This window comes from Notothenia rossii (assembly GCF_949606895.1).
Source record: "Notothenia rossii genome assembly, chromosome: 4".
Classification (NCBI taxonomy): domain Eukaryota; kingdom Metazoa; phylum Chordata; class Actinopteri; order Perciformes; family Nototheniidae; genus Notothenia; species Notothenia rossii.
Genome location: NC_136902.1, coordinates 35,817,699 through 35,845,444, shown reverse-complemented (window position 1 = coordinate 35,845,444; position 27,746 = coordinate 35,817,699). Strand labels below are relative to the sequence as shown.

Here is a 27,746-nt window from a genome sequence, read left to right as displayed (position 1 = left end):
CACTATCACAGATTTTTTCTGATTTGTGAACAATATTTGAGAGAAATTGTTATTTTGTGTATGTAGAAAATGTTTTAGATCTTTGAGTTCATCTCATGAAAAATGGGAGCAAAAAAAAAAGTGTTTCGTTTATATTTTTGTTCAGTGTACGAACCAGGATGGATGCCAGTAAAGCAGCAGTGGACCGCTGATCAATAATAATAATACATGATCTTTATATAGTGCCTTTCAAGGGACCCAAGGCCGCTGTACATGGTGAACAAACAAAAACAAACAGACAATCAATGGGCAAACAAAAAATAAAGGAAGCCGGGGGACCAAGAAAGGGCTTGGGCCCGAAGGCCAGGGTGAACAGGTTTGTTCTTAATGCTGATTTGAAGATTTCCAGGGAGGCAGCATTACGGATCTCGGCAGGAAGTGCATTCCATAGGGTGGGGGCCGCAACACTGAACGCCCTGTCGCCAACAGTTCGGAGGCAAGAGCAGGGGATGGAGAGCAGGCCCGTGTCTGAGGACCGCAGACTCCGAGAAGGGGTGTAGGGATGGAGGAGGTCCAATAAGTACTGGGGGGCGAGGGTATGGAGGGACTTGTACGTGAGGAGGAGTGTTTTGTACTGAATCCGGGACTTGACCGGCAGCCAGTGTTGGTGGATGAGGGGGTGATATGTTGCCATGGCTTGGTGCGGGTGAGAAGCCTGGTGGCAGAGTTCTGGAGGTATTATTGGAGCCTGTCCAGGGTTTTGCTGGGAACCCCGGAGAGAACTCCATTGCAGTAGTCCAGACGGGATGTGATTAAGCGTGTACAAGTGTTTCCGCCACAGAGTCAGAGAGTGAAGAGCTGAAGAGACAAATGACCTCCTCAGGCTTTGGTCAACGCAAGAGGTACAGAGGAAGTTGGACGGCACAACGCGGTCTAAAGCTATTCTCCAGGAGCTGCAGCGGCAGTTGGCCACCTCTGGATACCACCGGACTCTGGAGCAAACAAGCAACAAGCTAAAAAAAACTCAAGAAAGACTACCGGATCATTGTTGTTGTCGATATGAGGGATTTTTGCACCGTATGGGTGTCATAAGAAGGCACGTAAACGTTTACGTGATGACGCAAATGATGACGCAATGACGCAGCTTTATTCGAGCTCCACTCGGGCTCTGAGCGTTGGAAACACAAGTGGTGCTACAGAGAAGAACCGGTTCGGCACCAAAAAGCAAAAGAACGGTTCTTGAACTGCATCTGGTTTGGTGGAAAAGGGGCATTAAAGATATCCTGTCCCCTTAGCCTATCACGTACAATGTGTTGGAGTGCTAGCCAATGAAATGCGAGTGTTACATAGTGATGTCACTATGTTATTGAAGTAAAAAAAGAGTCAAACAGAGGTGTTTTTTAAGCCTTGGGGTGGATGGAGGGGAGTGTGTGTGAAGGACCAGGTTCACAGTGTGAGAGAAACTCCCTTCTTGCTGAAAGTTAGATGACAATATCAATACCATATTCTGACCCTGTATCTAGAAGCATTACACTGTTACTTTAGCAGCGTCAGTAGTCATGTAATATGTGTACATACAACTTTTGTCAGAATTTCCCCAACTTTTTTATTTGTTATTTTACTTCACTGGATTTCAGTAACATATGTCAAAGAGAAGTCCACTGATTTAGCATTGCAATGGATTGATTAAAAAAAACTGTTGCAGCCAAACCAGAAATCTCGATTGATTTTGCTGCATGCTTTCTTCCTTGTTAAAACCTCAAAGCATGAACCACAAGACAGTAAACTTCACATTCCTTTTTTCTTTCTCTTTTTAAACTTGAAAAACATATTAATTTAAGTTGACACTTCCCCACCCCTGTCAGATAATTGATGATCTTGAGCTCCTTGGTATTTTCTGTAAATCCTTTCTTGTTTTTTTTTGTAGACACTCAAAGATGTCCAAATATCATATGCAAATAAATCCACACATACATGCAGGTATGGACACATTTACCTCTCTGCTGTCGCTTCTCTTCCTCTCTTTCAAAGGTCATCGTGTCCAGAGGGCTCAGACCATTAATTTTGTCTTAGAAGAAGGCATCATTAATTATGCACATATAGGATTACATATAGGACACAGAGGAGAACCTGATGCACATACAGACATATTGTGTTGCATTTTTTGCTCCTCGCACCTGCTAAATGTCACAGCTGAATCCTGAAGTTCATGCACAGCCAGACGTTTCATTGCTGTGATTCTGATTACCACATTCACTGTAATCTGAGTGCGATGCTATTGTACTGAAAGGAATTACCTTTCATTGACTAAGAATATCTTTTGGTAATCAGCCAAGGGATTTATGATTTCAACCTATAACACACACTTGGCCAAAATGTGCATCTTTCAAATCACAATTTCCTTATAAAGAACGCTGTACTAATGAATGATTTAAAATCTATACCAAATGGGTTTAGTTCCAAATATTGAATTGATCTCATGTCTTGCTGTAACCCTTGATGTATTGACCAACATTTTTCTGCTGTTTATTGGATTGTTAAATCTGTTTTGCTTTTTGGAGTTTCACCTGTCCTGTAATGTGTTATATTAGGTTTTTCTGTGCATGTAAATGGTCTGCAAAGGCTAACATCCCTGATTTGAGTTTCTCTCTTTTTTAATAAACGCAAAATCAAATATTCGTGAAATGGGGAAGCCAGTCTTAGACCACATTCATTAAAATGAGGCCAATTGGCGATGTAGATAGTTGGGATGTAACGATACCAAAAACTCACGGTATGATAATATCGCCATCAAAAGTCCACGGTACGATATTTATCGCGATATTGAAAAATAAAGAAAAAAAATGTGAATCTTTTTTTTTTTTCACTTTTTTTTTTTTCTTCTTTATTAAATAATAAATCAGATTTCTACAACATTTTAGTAGGATAGTAGTATTTTAAAGTGTCAACAATATGATAATCAGACCCTGCAATAGAATAAATCAAGTTTCACTTTAGTTTTTCAAGTAACTCAACTCTAACTCACTAACTCACTCACTCAGCATCATCAAGGTTATCTTTTAGGAATATGAGCATGTCCACATTTCCAGGTGGAAGCTGGGATGTTTGGGCGTTTACAATATCCCCTGCTGTGGAAAAAACTCTCTTGCTTGGTACTGATGTTCCTGGGAAAGAGAGATATGCTTTGACCATGGGTGACAGCAGTGGGTAAAACTGTGCATTGTCTCTCCACCACTTCAAAAACAATACCGTTTTTGCCAAGAAGGTGAGGCTTATTGACAGGGTGAGATATAAATATACTGTTGGTACTTCTCAATGTCTCTAGGTATGTACATGTAGCCCTGTAAATACAATGTCCTTTTGTGTTATCTATTGTTTTATGTTCATGTTTTAACCTACTTGCTGCCATGTTGGACAGGTCTCCCTTGAAAAAGAGATCAATGATCTCAATGGGACCATCTGGTTAAATAAAGGTTTAAAAAAACAACTATATATTAAAAAAAAAAAAAAAAATCGCTGTAGATTTTGTCAGTCTTACGGCGGGATTGAGACATTTATTTACCGCGATATTCGATATATCGTTACATCCCTAGTAGATAGCGATATGGATAATCCCTGTAGATTACTTTGTGATTTGAACGCCATATTTCTACTGTTAACTTTGGAATAGTTGCGCCAAAAGATAATAGTTGCCAGTGTAATAGTTTAGTTGTAGAATCGTGCCTCGGTATTATAAACTACTGTGCAGAGTTTTGAAATCTAATGACCCTCAGAACTCATGGATCTTTTACTTAGACTGCTCTCCAAGGATTGTGTTGGATTGTGTCAATGGTACCAGAAACTACTCACACACACGCCTTCTTTTTTCAGTCTGAGCCCCTGCTACCTCATTAGTCACTATATAACCACTGGAAAGAATATAACACATAATTGTTCAGCACATAAACAGCACATCTTCTTCATTTTATTTAAGATTATCTTTACACTCCCATTTCTTCATCTAATCCTGTGTTGTCTTTTCTTCCAGATTTGGCCCCTCCGAGGGACTCTCATCGCCTCCAAAGCTACCAGGAGGCAGCGAGGCACACAGTTCACAGCGCACTGTGCCTAACGGCAGCCATAGAACAACGCTCGGGGGATTTAGAATCCTGCTTTAATTAAGGGAAGAACATCTTTGTTAAAAAGCAAGGAGCTCCTGCAGTCATTACACTCCCGCAGAGTTTTCTTTTAAAGACTTTGGTCCATCTATTATTTCTTCCACTGTAGACTCTATCACCAAGATAGAGTGCGTGTAGAACTGCAGGTGAATCCTTTCATTAAAGCTCTGCCATAAAGGCTGTCTCTTGGATTAGCAGGGCGCTATTGAAGGTCAGCGTTCCTTAACTGTCACACTTGAGTCTTTGATCGGGTGCCACCGCCCCACTCGTTCGTTTATCCCTTTTTCGACTCCTCAACTCTTGACTTTGAAGGGTTTTTGTGGGATTAAGTTTAATGCCCTTGGACACCCTCTTCAAGCAGCTATTCCCCAGGAATATACTCAAGCCAAAACTCTAAGGAAGATAGCCGCCCGACAGGATGCGGCGAAGGGAAGGATAAGGCCGGATAGAAAGGAATAGAGGGAAGTGAAGGGCAGAAGGCTTGTCTGCGCCGAAAACAACAACAGCAGAATGAATAAATCATTGGAATAGAGGGTGTCGTGACATCTGGCTGAGGAGTGAGTGAGATATTATTTTCTTTTCCCTATTCTGCCCACTCCTAGTATCCCTAGCATCATCATTCCTTGTCATCTAACCATCTTTCACTTACCCTCTCTGGACACCCAGGCGCTCAATCAAACCGACAGGAACAAGTTTATTTCAACGTTTAGCAAGTTTCCCCCCCTCACCTTCTCTTCCTCCCCCCTGGTGCGGCGTGTGATGGTGTGTCCCGTCCTCTCTTTCCTGGAGACATGCCTGTGCAGGAGATGGCGGTGAGTCCTGTCAAGTCGCTGTACTGGGAGCAGTTCCCCCCCATGACGCAGCGCCGCGTCTACTGCACTCCCGTCTACCACGAAGGCCTTCTCTATGTGCTGGGGGGCTGCAGCGAGACCGGCGCCCCCCTGGACAGCGTGGAAGTCCTGGATGTAGAGAGTCAGACGTGGAGCCAGCTGCCCCCGCTGCCCACTGCGAGGGCTGGGGCCTCGGCTGTGGCGCTGGGGGGCCAGGTGATGGTTCTCGGGGGCATGAACCAGCAGCAGACCCCCCTGCAGTCCGTGGAGATGTACCACCCCGACGAGAGCAAGTGGGAGACCAAGGCCAGCCTGGGGCAGCCGTCCATGGGGGTCACCACCGTGGAGAGAGGTAAGAAATGGGAATACATGGTTGTAGCGCTGTTCATCAAAGCAGATGTTGGTTGAGATGGTTATGAATATATATTGTTGTGATGTTTGATGAGACCAAGATGGACGAGATCGGTTCCAGTTTGGGTCAGTTGGTAGATTTGTTGACATGTTTGACACGATACAAAATGACACGTAATACTTTCCTGTCAGAGCAACAGTGACGGCTCCATTTGCAACGGGACAAACATGGAAACAAGATTCAACATTACAATCACTGAGGACATGCTCAAGACCCTTTAACGTACATCTGATCCAGGATTGACCTGCATGATGATTATGGTGCGTTCACACTGGACTTTTACATACCTGGCTGCTTGTACATACTTTTAACATGCACAAAGCAGCAGTAGTGTTTATTTTGGCTATGATTCATAAAACATTCAGTATCTAGGTTTGTACATGGAGATAAGCCCCGCCCCCTTGCAGGCGCATCTTTGTTTGAAACACAAATTATGCCACGGGAATGCAATGACCGCAAGTAACACAAGGCTAATCTTTGCTTTGCGTTTGGTATCAACGTACCATTATATCATTAAATAGGCGACTGATGACTTCCCTCTGGATACACTGAGGGATAGATAGTGTTTTACACGTTCAATCCCATTCTATACTTAAGTATGAATAAAAAATGTTTCCTTCATGACTTGCAGATTGTTCGTGATTCCAGAGTTGTTCTTTGGTGGTCTTGAATATTGCTTATCCACATACACAATCTTTGTTTGACAGTTGGACTGTATTGCAGTGCTTAGAGAGCGCTCATTCTAGTTTTCAAAATGTGTCAGTTCGTGACTGTGCATTCACAACATCAAACACTGACACAACTTCATGCAGGCTCATTAGGATCTGATCTGGACTTTGAAGCAACAGCAACAGCAACAACAAAGTGATTCCTCTGAAGTGGTGATGTTAACTAATTAGCTGAACATTTTTTGGAGACGCTCTAACTGATAGTGGAGCTCCTAAAGTGTCTCTCGAGTGGAAGCGTTTCTCTTCTGATCAAAACTGAGTGAGGCTGAGATCGATGGCTACTCACACAAACCATGAATATGGTGCTTAACTTGGGCCCATGTTTTGATTATTATCACTGGGAAGCACCAGATTGGGCAGGGGTAAGGAGGGTTACTTTAAAAATGTATTCCATTACAATTATTTACATGTGAAAAACATTCATTAGCAACCTAATCATAGTGTCAAAACAAAAAAGTAATGTAGCCTGATTACTTAATTTTGGATTCCCTCAATGCAAATAAATAAGAGAAAATAAATAACAATAAGATTTGTTTTACTTAAGTTTATTATGCAATATAAAAGAACAATGTTGAAGAGAACCATGATATTTAGTAGATAAAATGTGTCCTTTGGTCAGAGATGTAATTAATAGTAAAAGCTGCGTTTCATGAAGTATATTCAGGCAGCAGCCTACACACCAACACTGAAACACATGAGCACAAACTACAGTTTAACAAAAGCAGAAATAAAATCTGAGCTGACAGAAAATGCTCCGTTTGAGTTTAATACACACAGTTAAGCTCACACACACTATTTTACCTGCCTTACAACAAACATCATATGCTCTTTTAAGTTGTCAGTAACATTGTAGTCCTAATGATCCCCATTTTTTAGAAACAGTAATCTGATTACATATGTTTTCATGTAACTTTTTTTGTAATCCGTTACTCCCACTCCTTGGATTGGGAATATGCTAACTGCATTGCATATACTGTATACAGGACTTTTCCAGTCTCTTTGACCCCTGAAAGCACTTTTACTTGTAACAGTCAGCATTCACACACATTCATAGAGTACAACTTTGGCCATGAGCAGACATTTGGGGTTTCTTACCCAAGGATGCATGGACATGTTGAATGCAGGGGCTCGTGATCGCACTAGTCCCTTAATCTAAAGCCCATTTCAGGGAAAATTGAAAGGTCCGATTCTTACAGTATGTTTGAGTATTACTGACATCTTGTTCTTTCTTATTGACCATATGAAAGCATTTCCGTGCCCTAACTGCTACAGTCAGAAAAGTGACCAATAAGCCGCTGTTGAACCTTTGCACTTTGAAAATGTTTATGCATTGAATCTATTTCCTCATTCTACTTAAATCCACACTGAACATGGAATGTTGTGTACTGACTGCTACACCTCCAGCAAGTTGTACTCAGTGTGTGTGTTTGTACAAGCCTACTGCGATATATCTTCCTGTGAAAGCACTACCTCGTGTGTTCTGTCAAACACAGCTCGTGTTGAAGCGCCAGTCGTCACGCAGCGTACCTCCACTGAATAAACATACTGGACTCGTGCTCACTCCCCAGGCGAGTGCAGGCTGTCTGAGGCTGTGGATGTTGGCACAGAGCAAAGGAGTCGTGAGGAAGTCAGGAAGAGAGAAGAGTGGGTGGAAGTGGTTCTTGAGTTTACATTTGTGAATTTATTTTCTTTCTATTCTGTCTATGGAAAGTATTTCCAATAAATATTACAATAATGGAATACTGAAGGCTGACAATGAACAGAGAGGGAACAGAAGTCGCTGAAGTTTTTGGTTTTTATGTCTCAGGCTGCTGAGTGCTGAGTTGATAAACTGAGGAATCAATATGACCTTTCAAGGTAATAGAGACAGGGAGGGAATATTCTGTGACAGGCATCTTATTCCATACTGTTTCATGCACATGGTGAAAAAGCACATGCAGTCAAGTGTCATCAAATAAATTGGAATCCTCCAGCATTTCTGGAATGTTTGGATTTTGATTAAAGGCTATTAAAGGGGCCCTATTATTACATTACATTACATGTCATTTGTTAGATGCTTTTATCCAAAGCGACTTACATACTCAATATTATGGGCAATCCCCACAGGAGCAATTTGGGGTGAAGTGTCTTGCCCAGGGACACAACGACATGCTGACTGCAGTGGGACTCAAACTTACCCCCCGATTCGAAGTCCAGCACTCTATCCACTTCGCCACAGCCGCCAAATTATGCTCAATTTCAGGACTCGACAGGAAAGGGAAAACCCCAAAAAGCAGAATGGGGACTGACATGCGGATATTTTGGATTCCTCCAGCGTATCTTCAAGCATTACAGGTTGGATTAACAGGCGTATTAACTCAATTTACACTCAAGTTTAAAACTGACAATTTAGTTGCATTCCCTAAACCTTTCTCCCAAACAACAATTTTGTAATAACAGCTTAGCAACTGTAGCTGGGAACTTATCTGCTATGTTTAGCTCCAAATGTCTGCTTTCTGGCTAATTTGCTTACTGCTTCAGTGATCCACATTTAATACATTTGGAACGTTTACTCCACGAGTTAATGATGAATCATCCATCTCTGATACATGAATTATCGACTGGTAAGAGTGTTGGCTTATTGCCGTGAAAATGCAACTCCAGCTCCAGACTTTGACTCAAAATGATATAGTTATCAAGAGTTGTTGGCTGGAAATAAGGGAATGCTATTTTCCAATTCTGCCTGAGATAATTGGTTTTAAAGAAAATGCTGATAATACTGCCACCCCCCCCCGCCCCCCCCCCTGCTAGAATGTAACACTCGCCCCTTATATTGGCTAGTGCTCTGATACATTGTACATGACAGGCTAACAGACGTGACATCTCTGAGTTATCGACCAATCACAACAGAGCCGGCCAGCTAACCAATCAGAGCAGCCTGCTCTGGTTTCAGACAGAGGGTGCAGCACAGGCAGTATGAGAAAAATAAAGAGCTTTTTTAACATTAACCTGTTAATAGCCAGCCAGGCGGGAGCTATCGGAAGAATTTTCACGAAACTTTGTCTCAGGGCTTCTTAACATTTAACTACCTTAATGTGTCATACCCACTTAACGGGAAGAAACTCAGCTAACTGACGATATGACCCATTTCTACCGAAACAAAACATAAGTCTAACGCCAAGCGTCTGAATTAGCACTAAGCAAAAGAGTGGTAACGCACTTAGCACATAACTCACAGTAGCAATATTTTATACTTCATCGGATCTGCACAAACAATATATCATATGAAAGCTGAGATTCCACGGATTCCAATAGTATAAGTATCATCACTGTGCGACCAAAACTCACGGCAGCAAAGGCAAGAAAATGTGACGATATAGTTCACGATGTGTTATGTTTATTTGTCTAATGTCTTTGTGCCAACTATGTATGAATGTTTGCATGTTATGTTTACTGTTAAAGCAGGGTTAGTTGGTGCATGTAGTTGTCTGTTTTCGCCACAAGGCTCCGCCTGAGGGCGTGAAGGTGAGGAAGAGCGTTTCTTCCTCGGTGGTTGAGGGAACTGGGACAAGAGTTTTTGGTTCCTATTAAAGTTGCCACGAGTGAGAAAAGACAAGTGATGTCCGCTTGAGTCCTTGAGTGCAACATATATTGGCGAGCTAGCCAGGATATTAGCTCTAAACGGATTAAAAGAGGGCTTTTATCCTGAGACGAACCAGGAAAAGAAAGATAACACTGTACCGTGAGGAAAATATGGATTTGGAGATTCTCCTAGATCGCGCCACCATTGCTCTGAGTCAGCAAAACCGTGACCGGATGGTGGAGGTCTGTAAATATCTGCATTGTATAGAAGATGATGAAGAAGATACTTTTGCTGATAAAAACAGATGAACATTATTTAAAATAGCAGAAAACAAAATTGACGAAATTGAAGAAAAAGCAGATGCAGAGGAAGCATGTAAATTAATCCAAGAGCTGCTAGTTTTCATGGAGGGCCTGACAGAAGACGGAGACAGAAAAGCGCGCGAGCGCCGCCATGACACTGAGATGAGAGATAAATATATGGAGCTGCAGCAGTCCCGAAAGAGTTTGGAAGAAGAAATAAAGATGCTGGTTGAAAAACTAAACATATCAGATGGCGTCAGCAGCAGAACTAGCGGGCCACTATTCACAGCTAAGGTGCCAGAGGTAAACATCAGGCGAGAGTTCCGCATCTGCGGCCAAATCGGTGAAGGAGGGCAGCGTGACAAACTGTCATATACCTACCTAATACACCAGATAGAGAGCAGGCTTCGCAAGGGTCATGGTGAGTCGGAAGTAATCGAGGCTGTGATAAGCAGTGGCGTTTTCTCCTGGAGGCCAAGGGAAGCCAGGCTTCCCCTGTTTTTTCGGATTGTAGTTATAATTTTAATAAATAACTGAAAACACTTCGTTTAGTTTCGGAAGTTCTTTGTTGTGTGTTGCTGCCGGCCCGTCTCTCCCCCATTCTCATTGAGTATTTTACAAAGAGTGAAACAGCGCCCCTCTAGATGTTACGGTGAAACAGTAAATTGCACTCTCTGTTGCGAGAGGAGGCCAGCAGAAATTTGCTTCCCTTGGTGAAAAAAAATTGAGGGATTGACCAATCAGATGAGGCTCTCGTCATGCCCCTACCAACCTGTGATTGGTCAGGGCCATGCCAAGGGAAGCCAGAGGCGGCTGGCTTCCCTTGCCTCACAATCCAATCAAATGGCATCAACTTAGTGTTGCAGTGACGCGTCCCAAAAAGCGGAAGTAAGCTGCGCTCGGTTTCCCTCGACAAAAAAGCAATGGGATTTCTCCATAGGATTTTGGAAAATAGCTCGAAAAAAGGTCAGTGGAAAACGAACCTGTTAGGTAAATGCACGTTTTGTTCAGTTGGATAATATCCACATGTCTACCCTACTTTTATAATTTTCGAATCATAAATCTAATCGATAGAAGATAGATAGCGTCACTGCACCACTTACACCGCCGTTAGAAAGTAGCAAGCAACTGAAGCAAGTGCAATTATGGAGGGTGGAGATTTGGAGTATTTAATCAAAAAATAATTGTACTAAAATTCCGCTGTAGCAGCAGCAACAACAAATACAATCTGATGACAGGCCAATGCCCAAACTGGAGCTGTGTACAGCGAGGAACAAAGGAGCGAACCGGATGTAAAACATTAAAGGTCTCCTGATTTAGTTTGTGAATGAATGCTTATTAGAGTTTCGGCTGGAGAGTGCGTGCGGACCTGTCGGTCAGATAACAGGCGTGTGTAAGTCCTGCATCTGTATGATACAAATGTGTGTAAAATGATACCGGGCGCTGTAATCACTCTTCTGGTTACGTTATTACATTGACCACCACCCCCCACCCCAAAAGAAAGGAGGTATTATTGGCTTCCCCTAATTTTTTCCCCACGCCACGCTACTGGTGATAAGGGCCATTAGCCCTGGCTTAAAGCTGCGTGACATGCTAGAAATAAAGACTGAATTGACCCTGCCTCAGCTAAAGATCATATTAAAGGGGCATTACAACGAAGATGACACTTCAGATCTGTACCAAAAATTGATCAGCATGTCCCAGGAGCCGAAATAATCAGCACAAGAGTTTTTGTTCAAAGCTATTGAACTAAAAGATAGACTGCTGTTTACATCCAAGGACAGAGACTCGGAGGAGCACTACAGTGCAGACCTGGTCAAGAAGAAGTTTCTACAGTCAGTTGGTACAGGGCTGCTCAGTGACAACATCAAATACCAGATTAAGCCATACCTTGATGACATGGAGGTGACCGATGACACTCTGATTGAAAGAGTAAATGAAGCAGGAAACCTTGAGGCAGAAAGAATAAATAAGCTCAAACGTAACAACACCAAAACACCCAGAATGACTGAACTACAGACAACTAACAATAAGTTGGACAAGTCACCTGACCCCTCCATGCAGAAAACACTGCAGGAGGATGCTAAAGACACCCACAAGGAGAAGACAAAGACAGCCCAACCTCCACAAGAGCTTGTGATGCACACTCTGGTAAGAGAGCTTCAAACTGAGGTTGCTGAAATGAAACGTATGGTGTTAGCTTCCATGAGCACTTGCAGGTCACAGAACTACAGGCAAGCTACAGGGAACAACAGCATCCGGAGAAGAGCGTGCAGGGACTGCCAGGACAAAGGAGAGGAAGTCAACTGTAGCCACTGCTTCAAGTGTGGACAGCTGGGACACATATCCAGAGGATGCAGAGCTCCACGCCAGGCGCAGGGAAACTTCGGAGGGTTGCTGCAGGGGGACCAGCAGTAATCCAGCAACAGCCGTCAGGGTCCCACCGCTTAATTACCTCTCAGCTAAACAAGATAAAAGACTTATTAAACTTATTGGCAAACGGAAAATGGTAAAATGTACTTTTGATAACGTACCGGTGACAGCATTGTGGGATACGGGTGCTCAGGCAACAGTAATAAATGAACAATGGCGAGCTGAACACCTTCCACACAGCACTATCAGACCTATAGCTGAACTCTTAGGGCCAGAACTACTAAATGGACTTGCTGCAAATAGAACAGAAATCCCATTTATGGGATGGATACCAGTAGAGTTCCAACTGAGCGGGTTAGTGACTTCTAGTGCAAGTCTGCTAGTGCCAGTTCTAGTTTCCAGTGATCAAAATGTGGCAGAAGATCCTATAGTTGGCTTTAATGTAATAGAGGAAGTGATCAATGAACAATTAAAGCAACAGAAGGGCACATCAGGAAGTGACAGCACTACAGCAGTTGTGAGCGGTGCTTTTGAAATGGACTCTTATGCTGCACACACTTTTATCCAGCTAATACACACTCATCAAGCTACTTCTGAGGAGACCATAGTAAAAACAGGCAAGGATAAAGTTGTGTTACTCCCAGGTGAAGTTACCACAGTGAAATGTCGCACATGCATGCAGACTGAAGAGGACACTGTCATGTTGTTCAGCCCAATTATGAACACCAGCTTACCTGAGGGATTGCACATCCAAGAAGTACTGTTCACTATGAGAAGAGGTAACTGCCACTGTCCCTGTTTCAGTTATTAACACTACAGCACACAGTGTCACACTAGGCCCCCGAGTTAGCCTCGGACACATTGAGAGTGTGAAGGCTGTGTACCCAGCAGCTACAGAACCAGCGGCACAAGGACAGACACAACCAGGTCCTGACAAAAATGCACAGCAAAACACAGACTGCTCAGGTACAAGCTGCCCCACTACTGACTGTGATGAAACCTGGGATCCCCCAGTGACTTTAGATCACTTGACTAGTGACCAGCAAACCTTAGCAAGAGAAGTGTTAAGGGAGGAGTGTAAAGCATTTGCTAGGGATCAAAATGATGTAGGCTCCATACCCTCTCTGCGTATGCACATCACCTTAAATGACCAGACACCTGTCCAGAAGACTTATATCAATGTTCCCAAGCTATTACATCAGGAGGTAAAGGAATATTTACAGGACTTGATTAATAAGGGCTGGATCACTAAATCAAGGTCACCCATAGTGTGTTTAAGAAAAAAATCAGGGGAACTGAGACTGTGTGTAGACTACCGTGAGCTAAATAGGAAGTCAGTGCCAGATAGACATCCTATTCCTCGCATACAAGATATGTTGGACAGTCTTACTGGGAGTTCATGGTTTTCTGTACTTGACCAAGGCAAGGCGTACCACCAAGGCTTTGTAGATGACGAAAGTCAGCCTCTCACTGCCTTCATCACACCATGGGGCCTGTATCAGTGGGTGAGGATCCCCTTTGGCCTGAGTTCAGCTCCAGCTGAATTTCAAAGAAGTATAGAGGAGTGTTTGTGGGGTTTGCGTGATGATATTTGCCTGCCTTACCTTGATGACAATTTAGTCCACAGCAAGTACTTCATTGACCACGTTGAGCATGTAAGAACAGTCCTTCGCCGATACCAGCAACATGGAGTGAAGCTCACACCAAAAAAATGTGAACTGTTTAAATCCAAAAAGTTAGGTTCTTGGGCAGGATAGTGTCAAAAGAGGGGCATAGCATGGACCTGGCAGAGGTGGCTCCAGTGCAGGCCCTGAAGGAAAGACGCCCTAACACAGTGGGAGAAGTGAGACAGATTTTAGGCTTCCTGTCCTACTACAGGACATACATACAAAACTTTTCTGTCATAGCAAAGCCCCTGTATGAACTGTTGGCAGCCCAATCCCCTGTTCCTGCTTCACCACAAAACCACAATGTGGCTAAAAAGGGAAAAGTAAAGAAAACAAAACACGGGCAGTTGACCTCATCATCACCAGTCACATGGACTGAAAAGCATCATCAGGTTCTGAGCCACTTAGCGGACAAACTCTCTAACCCTCCAATCCTAGGCTTCCCAGACCTGAATGAACCGTTTGTTTTGCACACTGATGCTTCACAGGCAGGACTTGGTGCAGTGCTGTACCAACGCAGTCTTGGCAAGCTGAAGGTGATCGCTTATGGATCCAGAACGCTCACCCCTCCAGAGAGAAACTACAACCTGCACTCTGGTAAGCTGGAGTTTCTCGCACTGAAGTGGGCCATCTGCGAGCGTTTTAGAGACTATCTTTTTCATGCTCCCTCTTTTGTGGTATATACTGATAATAATCCACTGACATATATTGACAACAGCAAAGTTAAATGCTGTGGGACAAAGATGGGTAGCAGAGTTGGCAGATTGTAATTTCAAAATCAAGCACAGACCAGGCAAAGCAAATGCAGACGCAGACAGCTTATCCAGAATGCCACTTGATTTTGAAAGTTATGTGAACCAATGCACACAGGTTGTTTGCCAGGAAGAAGTAAGTGCAACAGGGCAGGGCATTTTGGTGCATCAGGAAGAGAACAGCCCATTCCTACACTCAGTCTCTTGTAATGCTCTACAGACACAGATAGACATAGAGAATATGCTCAGTGCCATACAGCCATTCTCCAGGGAAGAAATAAAGACAGCACAGCAACAAGATCAGGTGATGGGCAAAATGTATGGACACAAAGAGAAAAACAAGCGACCCACTGTACAACAACTGAAACACGAGGCCCCAGAATTTAAAGCTCTAGTCAGAGAGTGGAGTAGGCTTGAGATCAGAGAAGATGGAACTATGCACCGCAAAACTCACACAAAAAGTAAGCTTTTGCTCCCAGATGTATACCGTTCATTTGTTCTGAAGGAGCTCCACAACGAAACGGGACACTTGGGAACAGAAAGGACAGTAAACTTGATAAGAGAACGTTTCTTTTGGCCCAAAATGCAAAGAGACATAGAACATTTTGTGACAAATGTGTGTCAGTGTCTAAAGAAGAGAAAACCTAACAGACACGCACTCGCACCTATGATGAGTATCAAAACCACTCACCCATTCCAGCTGGTCTCTGTTGATTTTCTACATTTGGAAGAATGTAGGGGGGGTTATGAATATGTACTTGTCATAAAGGACCATTACACTCGGTTCGCACAAGCATATGCAATACCAACAAATCAGCCAAGACTGTTGCAGACAAACTGTTTAATGATTTCTGTCTCAAGTTTGGTTTCCCAGAAAGACTGCATCATGATTTGGGGAGGGAATTTGAGAACAAGCTGCTTCACCACCTGAAAACACTGTCAGGCATTCGGGGGTCTCACACTACTCCTTATCATTCCCAAGGAAATGGACAGACAGAGAGATTTAACAGAACGTTGCTATCAATGCTGAGAACACTTACTGAAGAACAGAAACATGACTGGAAAAATCACCTCACTAAAGTCGTACATGCCTACAACTGCACAGCTAATGAAGCCACCGGCTATTCTCCACTCTTTCTTCTGTTTGGTAGGCCACCCCGACTGCATGTTGACCTGCTGTTTGGAATTGAAAATCCAGACTGCACAGGCTCCTACCAGGACTATGTGGAGAAGTGGCGAAAGAGGATGACTGAGGCTTATGACATCGCCTCCAGAAATGCTTCCAAGTCAGCTGATAGGGGAAAAAAACAGTATGACAAGAAAGTGTATGGCCCCACACTACAAGTTGGCAGTCGTGTCCTGGTGAGAAATGTGGGTGAGAGAGGAGGACCAGGTAAAATCCGCTCCTACTGGGAAGACAACATTTATGTTGTCAAAAGTCAGAAAGGTGACATCAGTCCAGTATTTGAGGTAGTGCCTAAAAGTGGTGGAGGCAGGACAAGGATCCTCCACAGGAATCTACTTTTACCATGTGACTTCCTCCCAGCCACAGATGACAGATATCAGGCTACCATCCCAACTCGAACAAAGAAAAGAAACATTTACACAAACAGACACACATCTTTGACCAAGTGCACACAACAAACAAATGTTGATGAGGAATCAGAGGATGACTTTAATGATGTAACATTCACCTGGCCTTCAGCGGAACACCAAAGGATGCCTGCGCTTAACCCCTCTGCTCAGAAGTTCCATCCTCAAGAGGGAAAGATGATCTCTGGAACGAGGGAGCCACTGCAAAGCACGGAGGAGGAACAAGAGGAGCAGGTTCACACAGTGACATCTGACGAAGGTGAGGAGGATGTTGTGACAACAGCTACAGAGAGCTCAGACGAGGAAACAGTGGAAGACTCGGAGCAGAGGACAATGTATCCAAGACGACAAAGAAAGCAACCACAGACTCTGACTTATGACAAACTTGGCCAGCCTAGTTTCGCAGAGAGAACCATTTCCACCAAAGAGATAGCTTTAAATAGCTACTGGCGGCCCTGGTAATGAACTTGGAAATAAATAAGAAAAAAAAGAAAAATAAGTAAATGACACTCCTTGCCTCTTTGCAAGTATACCTAAAGTGCCTTGTGTTAATGTGATTGTTGGCTGAAATTTGTGTTGTGTGGATTGGGTTCCAGAATTGATTTAGAAACGAAAATGATGACCCTTTCAACAGTATGGACTCGTGGTTTTGTAATATGCATTAAAGATGCAAATGTTTGGGTTTTAAAAAAAGAAAAACTGATCAAATCAGTAGTATTCACAACTGCAGTGAACAGCAGCTTGTGTATCTCATTAAGAAGTGTTTTATTCAAAATGGCCCATTCTCTTGTCTTACTACAGTTGGGGCAGAATCTCTGCTCCGCGCCGTTCCTATATGAGCGGGTTCTCAAAAGAAGGAAAAATTCAAAGCAGCCAGGATAAGGGTTAAACAATAATCTGCTTTAATGGCAAAATCATACAAATACTTCACCGAATCACGAAGCACTCTGCAGAGTACTCCGGGCTCAGGTTCTACCACCGTGTGAGACATCTCTCAGGAACGGCAAGTCAAAAAAAAAGAGCGCCGATCTTCAAAATGATCACAACATTTATACACAGAGTTCACTTCTGAGCGAGCTAGACAGTGAGTTGGCAGTGTTCCATTGGTCGGTTTCCCTTCTGGGCGGGATCCCAGGTAGTAAGTCAGTTTGTTGATTCCATCGTTTGCTTCACAGTGTATGTGTGTGTGTGTGTGTGTTTCTGTCCCTCTGCCCTCAGGCAGATCCCCCAATCAATGATTTGGAGTCATGACAGAGGACTCTTTGACAGGACACATACTCATTCCCCCTAAACATCTTCAACACACACATCCTATCATGTATCTTTAACAGAAGTTAATTGTTCTTATCGCTTAATGGCTTCCCTGAACTTCCCTTCACCCCAAAGTCAGCTTACTAGGAATGAATACATTTTATTGATAAGCTCAAAAGGACCTTTATCTCATTTACTGCTGGGTGACCCAAGTCTCAAGGCCTCTTTTGGGGTCTGTAGGAGATAAATCATTAATTCTACAAGACTTTAACTGCCTTATATCTGAAAATGTATCTGGGACTTCCCCTGTTAATTGCAAGGACTATTGATAATTAACAGAGAGACCCTAGGGGCCTCTTCTTGGTATCTGCTAGGCAGAAGTCACTCAATGCAGAAATCACAAGTTTAACACACATTCTATATAAGGTGACATTAAAATGAATATACCAGATTGAACTTTCTTGCCATAACACGTTACTTTAATCCTTCAAATAATTCAAATAATACTTCACTACCCATGTAGTTGTTTCAGATTAGTAGGTGTAAAGGAAAATGTCGAGACGACATTTTGTAAGTGGGGGAGAGTGTGACGATATAGTTCACAATGTGTTATGTTTATTTGTCTACAAGTCTTTGTGCCAACTATGTAGGCCTATGAATGTTTGCATGTTATGTTTACTGTTAAAGCAGGGTTAGTTGGTACATGTAGTTGCCTGTTTTCGCCACAAGGCTCCGCCTGAGGGCGTGAAGGTGAGGAAGAGCGTTTCTTCCTCGGTGGTTGAGGGAACTGTGACGGAGTTTTTGGTTCTTAATAAAGTTGCCACAAGTGAAAAAAGACAAGTGATGTCCGCTTGAGTCCTTGAGTGCAACACAAAGACAACACACAACTTCACTTTACGGGACCAAAACGGCAAATACGTCTTACCTTTGCTGTTTTCTGATCAAAAGTTGCGTTCAATGGCATTAAAACGCATAGAAATGCTGCTGAAGGTTGATCCAATGTCTTTGAAATGATTACTGATAATCCATCATAACATTTATGTCGCTAAACACAGTTTTCATATAGAGTGAGAGCTTCCGGTTTTGGGCATGCTGGCTGCGCATCACTCTCATTCACCAATGGTAATGTTTAGATCAGGTGTCTCAGACGTCTGGCCCGCGAGACAGTTTCTCATGGCCCCTTTGTTGATATTGTAGCGATCTGCATTTATTGTTCAAGTGTTCTGTTAACTGTTTGTGTCAGGCTTCTGTGAGGAGAGCAGGTAGGGGCGGGGTTGGGGAGCAGAGGGTTTGGTGTGTGTGTGTCTGTGTGGGCGCGTGCAGGTGAGTGAGAGGTTGGCGCGAGAGGAGAGAGAGTGAGAAAGGACGGATGAGAGCCGTTGGTTGTTAATAAACCTGTTTAACTTGAGAACGCTTCACTCGTCATTCCGACACGTCCGGGTGGACGTTACATTGGTGTCAGAAGTAAAAAAAAAACAACAAAAAAAACAGAGTTTTATCCGCTAATCGCCGGTAGCCGCAGCTAGCACTGACTCGGCTAACGTTAGCTCTGCTTCATCGGCCGGTAAATAATGGAAGCACAGATGAACCGGACCGGAGCTCGTCCGAAAGTCAAGGAGGAGATGGATGGCTTATGGCGTGAATTAAATGCTGCTGCCGGTTTCGACTCGGCCGGCGGGAAGCGGCACGTCGGCGCAGGGACCTCCCCCGGGAGTGGCGCGGCGCCGGTTGTAAACAATGATGGCGGCGCCCGGCTCCAAGTTAAAACACCGAAATACAACGGTAAAGCCAACTGGGAAGCCTTCCATGCCCAATTTGAACTGTTATCACGGGCTGTGGGCTGGTCTGAGGACAATAAGGCGCTCCAGCTGGCCCTGTGTATTACAGATGAAGCTTTATCCTGTTTGCTACTGCTCAGCCCGGCTGAAAGAACTGACTATGGGGCCTTGGTTGGGGCTCTGAAGCGGCGGTTTGGACAATGCAGCCAGCCTGGGGTGCTGCGTTCGGAGCTGTCAAGCAGACAGAGACAGCCGGGTGAGCCGCTCCGCATATTGGCTAATGACATTGAAACCCTGGCGAGAAGGGCATACAGCCACATGTCCCCTGAGGTGCAGAGCGAGCTGGCTAGGGACCAGTTTATCCGGGCCATAACCCCCAGGGAGCTGCGCGTCCAGACACAACTGGCACATCCCCGCTCTCTGCAGGAAGCACTGGAGCTGGCGTTGGAGAGAGAGGTTGTAGGAGGGGCGGCAGAGAGCACGCACACGGGAGGCGGCCCGGTTGTGAGAACGGTGAGACAGGAGGAGCCAGGACAAGAGAAACCAGCATGGGCGGCTGAGTTGACTGAGCTAATCCGTGCTATGGCACTGCAATCGCCGCAGGGCAGCAACCGTCCTCGTCGGGGTCCTCTGGTGTGTTGGGGGTGCGGCCAGGTCGGCCATATTAGCACAAGGTGCCCCATGAATGCTGATATTCAGGGAAACGCCCCCGGGTCTGTGTAAATGGGACGTCACAGACCCCCGCCGTTGGGTCCCATCCTGCCTGGTCTCCAGTGGACAGAGCCCAGCTGCACGGAGGGGGGAGCGGGGCTCCGCTTCCCCCAGAAGCAAACGACATCGCAGAGTCTGTGAGGGTGGTGGGCTGGACTCACGCGGGGGATTTCTGCCATGTCCCCGTCACCCTGGCAGGGGCCCCATGGACGGCCCTTGTTGACACCGGCTCCACAGCGACACTGATGAGACCGGACGTGGTCCCAGCGGGGACACGGTTGACACCCACTCTGGTGAAACTGCGAACAGTAACCGGTGAGCTAGCCCCTATGCTTGGGAGAGGGGTGGTGGTTATACAGGTGGGGGGGCTGTCAGTGTCTGTTAAGGTGTGGGTTGCGGCAGTACAGGACTCCTGCATATTAGGACTTGACTTTCTGCGGGTTGCACGCTGTGTGCTAGACCTGGGGAGGAACACGCTGGCCTTTCCAGGGGGTCCCACAGTTGAAATGGTGCACCCCACACTTGCCACGACACCACACCCACCTACATCAAGAGTGACTGAAACACTTCCCCCACCCCAAACCCCCCCCCCTGCAGCCATGCCCCCTGTCATCAATGCTAACCCCAGCCCCAACCCCACACCCCGTACTCCAGTTGATGTACGGCCCCCGGCCCCGGAACAACAACCTGCAGCTCTAAAGGGGGACAGACGGGCGGCAGTGAAGGAGGTGTGGAAACGCAGCTGTGATGACTTAAAACCCGAGCAGCGGGAGGAACTGTGGCAAGTGCTGTGGGAGTTTAAGGACATTTTTGCTCTGACAGAAGAGGAAGTGGGCCTGACACACCTGGTGCAGCACGATATCGACACGGGCGACGCACGGCCCTTCAAGACACGCCCCCGCCGCCTTCCCCTGGCCCATCAGACAGCAGCAGACAGCGCTATTGATGAGATGCTGTCAGCTGGCATTATTGAGCCCTCTGACAGCCCCTGGGCCTCGGGGGTTGTGATGGTCAATAAGAAGAAGAGTTCAAAGATGAGGTTTTGTGTGGACTACAGACCGCTGAACAGTGTGACCAAGAAAGACTCATACCCGCTGCCCCGCATAGATGAGTGTTTGGACTTGGTGTCTGGCTCATCCTGGTTCTCCTCTTTAGACCTGCGCAGCGGGTATTGGCAAGTTCCCCTCAGCCCAGAAGCCAGACCAAAGACAGCTTTTTGCACTGGGAGGGGGCTGTGGCAGTTTCGAGTCCTCTCCTTCGGCCTGTGCAACGCTCCGGCCACGTTTGAGCGGCTGATGGAAAGGGTGCTCGCTGACGTTCCCCGACAGGAGTGCCTGGTCTACCTGGACGATATCCTGGTCCATGGTAGCTCCTTCCAGGCGGCTTTAGGAGCCCTGCGGCGGGTTCTACAGAGGATAGCAGCAGCGGGGTTGAAGCTCCACCCCGACAAGTGCTGTTTCTTGAGGAGAGAGTTGGAGTTCCTGGGGCACCGAGTCGGAGGAGAGGGCATCAGCACGCTGGAGGAGAAGGTGCGGGCAGTAAAGGACTGGCCAGCCCCCATCAATCTGCGGGAGCTGAAGAGCTTCATTGGGTTAGCGTCGTACTACAGGCGGTTCGTGCGTGGCTTCTCTTGCATAGCTGCACCCCTGTTCCGCCTGCAACAGAAAGACTGTGATTTTGCTTGGACTCCAGAGTGTGAGCTGGCCTTCAGCTCTTTAAAGAAGGCCTTGACGGAGTCTCCCATCCTCACTCCCCCAGACCTCAGCCTACCGTTCGTCCTGGATACGGACGCCAGTGACGTCGGGATGGGGGCGGTGTTGAGCCAGGTGGGGCCTGGGGGGGAAAAAGTGGTGGCGTATTTCAGCAAAACCTTCAACAAAGCTGAACGGCGCTATTGTGTGACACGCAGAGAGTTGCTGGCAATTGTGAGAGCAATCAGCCATTTCAGGTACTACCTGTGTGGCCTGTCCTTCACAGTGAGGACTGACCACGCAGCCCTCCAGTGGCTGATGTCCTTCAAGGAGCCCGAGGGACAGATTGCACGCTGGCTAGAAGGACTGGCGCCGTACGTCTTCACAGTGGAGCACAGGGCGGGGGTTCGCCATACCAACGCTGACGCCCTGTCCCGGCGCCCCTGTGCTCCCAGCGGCTGTCGGTACTGTGAAAAGAGAGAGGACCAAGAAAAGGAGCTCTGTGCAGAGGAGGAGCGAGACCACAGGCATAAACCAGCCGAGCCGGTCTGCAGAGGTGCACGGATCATCGACTCACCCGAATGGAGAGCGCGGCAGGAAGAGGATGCTGACCTACAGCCAGTGCTGAGGTGGGTGGAGTCAGGACAAAAGCCACTGTGGAATGAAGTTGCTGGGTGCTCGCTTGCCACCAAAGGACTGGTTGCAAAGTTTGAGGCTCTCCGGACGAAGGATGGAGTGCTGCAGAGAGCCTGGAAAGAGCCTGCAACGGGGGAGGAGAGGTGGCAGGTGGTGGTCCCCAGGGCGCTGAGGGAAGAAGTGCTTAAGGCCTCCCATGGAACTACTGGGGCAGGACACTTTGGGGTCTCCAAAACCTTGCGTCGACTCCGCCAAAGCTGTTACTGGGGCCAGCTCAGGAGAGATGTTGAGGACTTCTGCCGCCGCTGCGACCTTTGTACGGCGTACAAAGGTCCCACTGATCAGTCACGTGCCCAGCTTCAGCAGCTAGCGGTGGGGGCCCCGATGGAGAGGGTGGCGGTGGACATAATGGGCCCATTCCCGTGCACAGAGAAGGGGAACCGTTACGTCCTGGCCGCCATGGACTATTTTACAAAATGGCCAGAGGCGTATGCTATACCAGACCAGGAGGCGGTGACCGTTGCAGGTGCCCTGGTGGAGGGCATGTTTGCCAGATTTGGAGCGGCCGAGGTCATTCACAGCGACCAAGGAAGAAACTTTGAGTCGAGGGTGTTCGCCGCTATGTGTGACCGGCTGGGCATGCAAAAGACGCGGACTACTCCTCTGCACCCGCAGAGTGACGGACTGGTCGAACGGTTCAATAGTACTCTGGGAAAACAACTCGCTATCCTCACCGCGGAGCATCAGCGTGATTGGGACATGCACCTCCCTCTTGTTCTTTGGGCCTACAGATCGGCTGTGCAGGAGTCCACCTCATGCACACCGGCCCTGCTCATGCTGGGGCGAGAGCTGCGGACACCAGCAGAAATGGCTTTTGGCCGACCCCCCGACACACCAGCGGTTCCTCCGGGACCGGAATATGCCAGGAGGCTCCAGGATAGAATGGAGTCAGCACATGCCTTTGCCCGCAATCAGCTGCAGAAGGCGGGCATGAGACAGAAAAGAAACTATGACACGAGGGCTAGAGGGGGGGACTTCAAGGCCGGGGACCTGGTGTGGGTGTATAGTCCAAGAAGAAAGAAGGGCCGGTGCCCTAAGTTGGACTGTCACTGGGTGGGCCCTTGTGAGGTGCTGGAAAAGCTGGGAGAGGTGGTCTATAGGGTCCAGCTGCCGCCTAGAGGGAGACGGGTGGCCCTCCACAGGGACCGGCTGGCCCCATACAGAGGCGATGCACATCCGCGGCCTAGACCCCCAGCATCGTCTAGGAGAAACCAGACAGTCACTTCCCCCGATTCACTGACTGTGTCCCCTGCTGACCCCCCACATTCACCCCCACCCCCAAACTCACCCCCTGTTCCGGGACAGGATGTTCCAAGCCGGCAAGCGCAGCCGCCTGTGTTCACTCCAAGGCAGCCTCAGAGACCAAGAAGAGCCCCGGGCCACCTCAGAGACTTTTTATGCATTCCCTCGGGGCGAGGGACTTAGTAAGGGGGGGGCAATGTAGCGATCTGCATTTATTGTTCAAGTGTTCTGTTAACTGTTTGTGTCAGGCTTCTGTGAGGAGAGCAGGTAGGGGCGGGGTTGGGGAGCAGAGGGTTTGGTGTGTGTGTGTCTGTGTGGGCGCGTGCAGGTGAGTGAGAGGTTGGCGCGAGAGGAGAGAGAGTGAGAAAGGACGGATGAGAGCCGTTGGTTGTTAATAAACCTGTTTAACTTGAGAACGCTTCACTCGTCATTCCGACACGTCCGGGTGGACGTTACAATATCATGTAATAGTGTTAATCTGGCCCGCGCGTTTACGTTTGCGCTTTATATTTCAATTTTATTTTTCCCGCTGCTGCTGCTGCTGCTGGCAGGGAACTGCTGCGTGGAGTTCCCTCGCCCCTCCCCCCTCCGAGGGAACTCCGCCACACGTCAATCAAATGCGCTCAGCGGAATCAATCCAGAGTGATCCAAAAGTGACACAGAGTGGAAGCAAAATATATCGCCATGTCTTCATCAAAACTTTCAGGGAAAAGAAAAATCGATGATGACCACAGAACATTTCAGGAGAAGTGGGAGACTGAATATTTTTTTGTTGAGTACAGGGGAAACGCAACGTGCCTTATATGCACAGAGAAAATCGCTGTATACAAGGAGTATAACGTCAAACGTCACTACTCCACTAAACATGCAGAGTATGCAAAATACCTTGGAGATGAGAGAGAGAAAAAAGTCACAGAGCTAAAAAAATTCTATGGAAGCAACAAAATCTCTTCAAGAAAGGAAGCAATGAGGTTGATTTAGCAGTCGAAGCTAGCTATGTGGTGAGTGAGATGATTGCTAGGGCGGGAAAGCCGTTTACGGAAGGCGAGTTTGTAAAAAAATGCATGTTGCAGGCTGCAAGTATAGTCTGTCCGGAAAAGAAGTGTCAGTTCAACAACATCAGCCTGTCAGCTAACACAGTGGCAGAGCGCATTTCTGACTTATCAAGTGACATATATGATCAGCTGTGCGACAAAGCCAAACTTTTCCGTGCATACTCTGTGGCTCTTGATGAGAGCGCAGACATCACTGACACCGCTCAGCTCGCAATGTATGTCCGTGGTGTTGATGACAATTTTGAAGTGACAGAGGAGTTGCTTACAGTGAAACCAATGCATGGCCAGACCACCACTCAGGAGATATTTCAGCAACTGTGTGATGCCATTGCGGATATCGGTCTGCCATGGAAGAGGTTTGTTGGAATTACGACGGACGTAGCGCCATCAATGACAGGGAGAAAAAACGGGCTGGTGTGGAGGAGGCTATTGCTCTGCACTGCATTATCCATCAGCAGGCCCTTTGCAGCAAATGCTTGAAGTTTGACAATGTGATGTCTGTCGTTGTGAAATGCATGAAATATATCAGATCCAGGGGCTTAAAGCACCGCCAGTTCCGTGCTTTTTGGAGGAAATTGAGTCAGAATATGAGGATGTGCTCTACTTCACAGAGGTACGTTGGCTCAGCAGGGGAAACGTCCTGAAGAGGTTTTTTGAGTTGAGAACAGAACTGAAAGTATTCATGCTGGAGAAGGGTGGGATGGCTGTTCCCGAGCTGAGTGATCCCAAATGGCTCATGGGCTTTTCTTGTTGACATCACGCAGGAGCTGAATGCTCTGAATAAGAAGTTGCAGGGCCGGGGCCAGCTTGTAAGTGCAGCATATGACAATGTCAGAGCATTCTCTACAAAACTGATGTTATGGAAAGCCCAGCTCCCTCAGAAAAACCTCTGCCATTTCCCAGCATGCAAGTCTCTCATGGACAGGGGCACAGCATTCAGTGGTGAGAAGTATATTGATGCCATTGTGAAGCTACAGGAGGAATTCGATCAGCGGTTTTCAGACTTCAAGACACACAGAGCCACTTTCCAAATGTTTGCAGACCCCTTCTCCTTTGATGTGGAAAATGCCCCTGGTGTGCTTCAAATGGAGCTCATCGACCTGCAGTGCAATTCTGAGCTCAAAGCCAAGTTCAGGGAAGTGAATGGGAAAGCAGACAAGCTTGGACAGTTCATGAGAGAATTGCCCCCCTCCTTCCCTGAGATTTCCAGGATGTTCAAGCGGACCATGTGCCTTTTTGGGAGCACATATATGTGTGAACAGCTCTTCTCCACCATGAACTTCAATAAGTCAAAGTACAGGTCAAGACTTACTGATGCACATCTTCAAGCCATACTGAGGGTTTCAACTGCTTCCTCCTTCAAACCAAATGTGGCTCAGCTGTGTGAGAGGAAGCTCTGCCAGGTCTCTACCAGCAAGGAGTAGGCAAGAAAGAGCAACTGTACATAGTTATGTTGTGAAGAACAGTTCATGTTAAGAAGATGTTGAAGAACTGTTAATGTTGTATTTTTTTAAATAAATGTTTTGCGGAATACTTGAAGCGGCCCAGACTTGCCCAGACTCTACGTCCAGCGGCCCCCAGGTGAATTGAGTCTGAGACCCCTGGTTTAGATGGATTTAGGAACTCCCTCTCGATTCTATTTGCTCTAACGGTTCAAAAGTGGTGTCAATCAGCAAAATCCAGAGATATGGCAAATACACCCAAATGACCCCAGAGGTGTTTTTTTCTTTTTCTAAAATCTCTCTAAAAAGGTCAAATGTCACTTTTTTTGCATCAATATTGATACAGGGTACTTATTATATGTTATCGTTTGGATTCCTAAAGCTTTTAGTCTTCGATCCCATCATTCAAGGGTGGTTTTCACTATAAGTAATGGTTTGTTTTCGGACGGACACTATAATTTGCATTTTTTTACTATGTTCAATCTGAATTTACTTTAAAATAAAAAAATCTATATTGATTTTGACTTTTCTAAATCCAACTCACAGGTTTATCATTGCTTTGAGAAAATTTGTTATTTATGTTCCCCTTTTAGAAGTTAAGATATAGTCATTTGTTCTGGGCATGTCAATTTCGAGCCTGAGACCTGAAAAACACGCTTGGGGCTTAACAGGTTAGTGCATGAGACATGACACAGTAGAGGCCTCTTTAATACATTTAATCCATAGTATTTTAGCAACAACTTCATATTATTTTATGTTTAATATTATCTGTGAAACCATGCAGTCTCTGGTGTGTTGTAATGAAACTGATACAGGGCATGCTTTCAGTCTGAAACTGTTGCCGCAGAAGAGTTGTGCTCTAAAACCCTGCAGCCAAAACACTTCCCTAAAGTGAGCTGTCACACTCATTAAAGGTAAACTCCCATTTAAAAAAGCGTAACATTAACAGCTCAGGGCTCATGTTTTAATTTTGGCTCAGCTCTGCAGAAGTGATCCGCTGGAGTGCGTTTATCCTCTCCGCAGCTGAAGTGTGAACAGGAAATATATAAAATGAAGGAGGAAGGAAAACATCCCTCTTCAGTTGTTATCTTTGTTTCTCAAGTCGCAAGTCACTAAGGAAGGAAGAAGAGAGTTGATAATCACTTCCATCAGTAAACCCTTTATGAATTATTAATATGAGGATTAGGTCTGCTGTTGAACATGTCATCTCAAACTATTCTCTGCTACATTGTTACTGTAGAAACACAACAATTGTTCATGTTTTTCTGACATCCTAGTGACAAATGACCAACTACTGTATGCCCAGTGTGTGTGTGGTGTGTTTATAGTAAGTGTGTTGCTGTGTGCTGGAGGATAGTTTGGCCACCAATGGCTGTTAGTGTAAGATGAAAAAGAACATGCTTTAATTGGAAACTAGGCTTGACAATACTTGGATTCTACTCCAGAAGGAAACATACACATTCCCCGTGTAATTTGTAGTGTTACAGTTTCCATCCCTGCTCCAGGATTTGGAACAAAACTTTTG

General features: G+C 46.0%; 1 protein-coding gene across 1 annotated transcript in view; it reads left to right on the top strand.

The window, feature by feature from the left end:
* Positions 1 to 4,682: 4,682 nt before the first annotated feature.
* klhdc8b (kelch domain containing 8B) overlaps positions 4,683 to 27,746 on the top strand; it is a gene marked incomplete at its 3' end in the record, with an annotated part of 357,262 nt that continues 334,198 nt past the window's right edge. The window contains exons 1-2 of the mRNA XM_079673663.1: positions 4,683 to 4,693; positions 4,926 to 5,318. Of these exons, the coding sequence (XP_079529789.1) occupies positions 4,928 to 5,318 (391 nt within the window). The 5' untranslated portion in view covers positions 4,683 to 4,693; positions 4,926 to 4,927. The remainder of the gene's footprint in view (positions 4,694 to 4,925; positions 5,319 to 27,746) is intronic.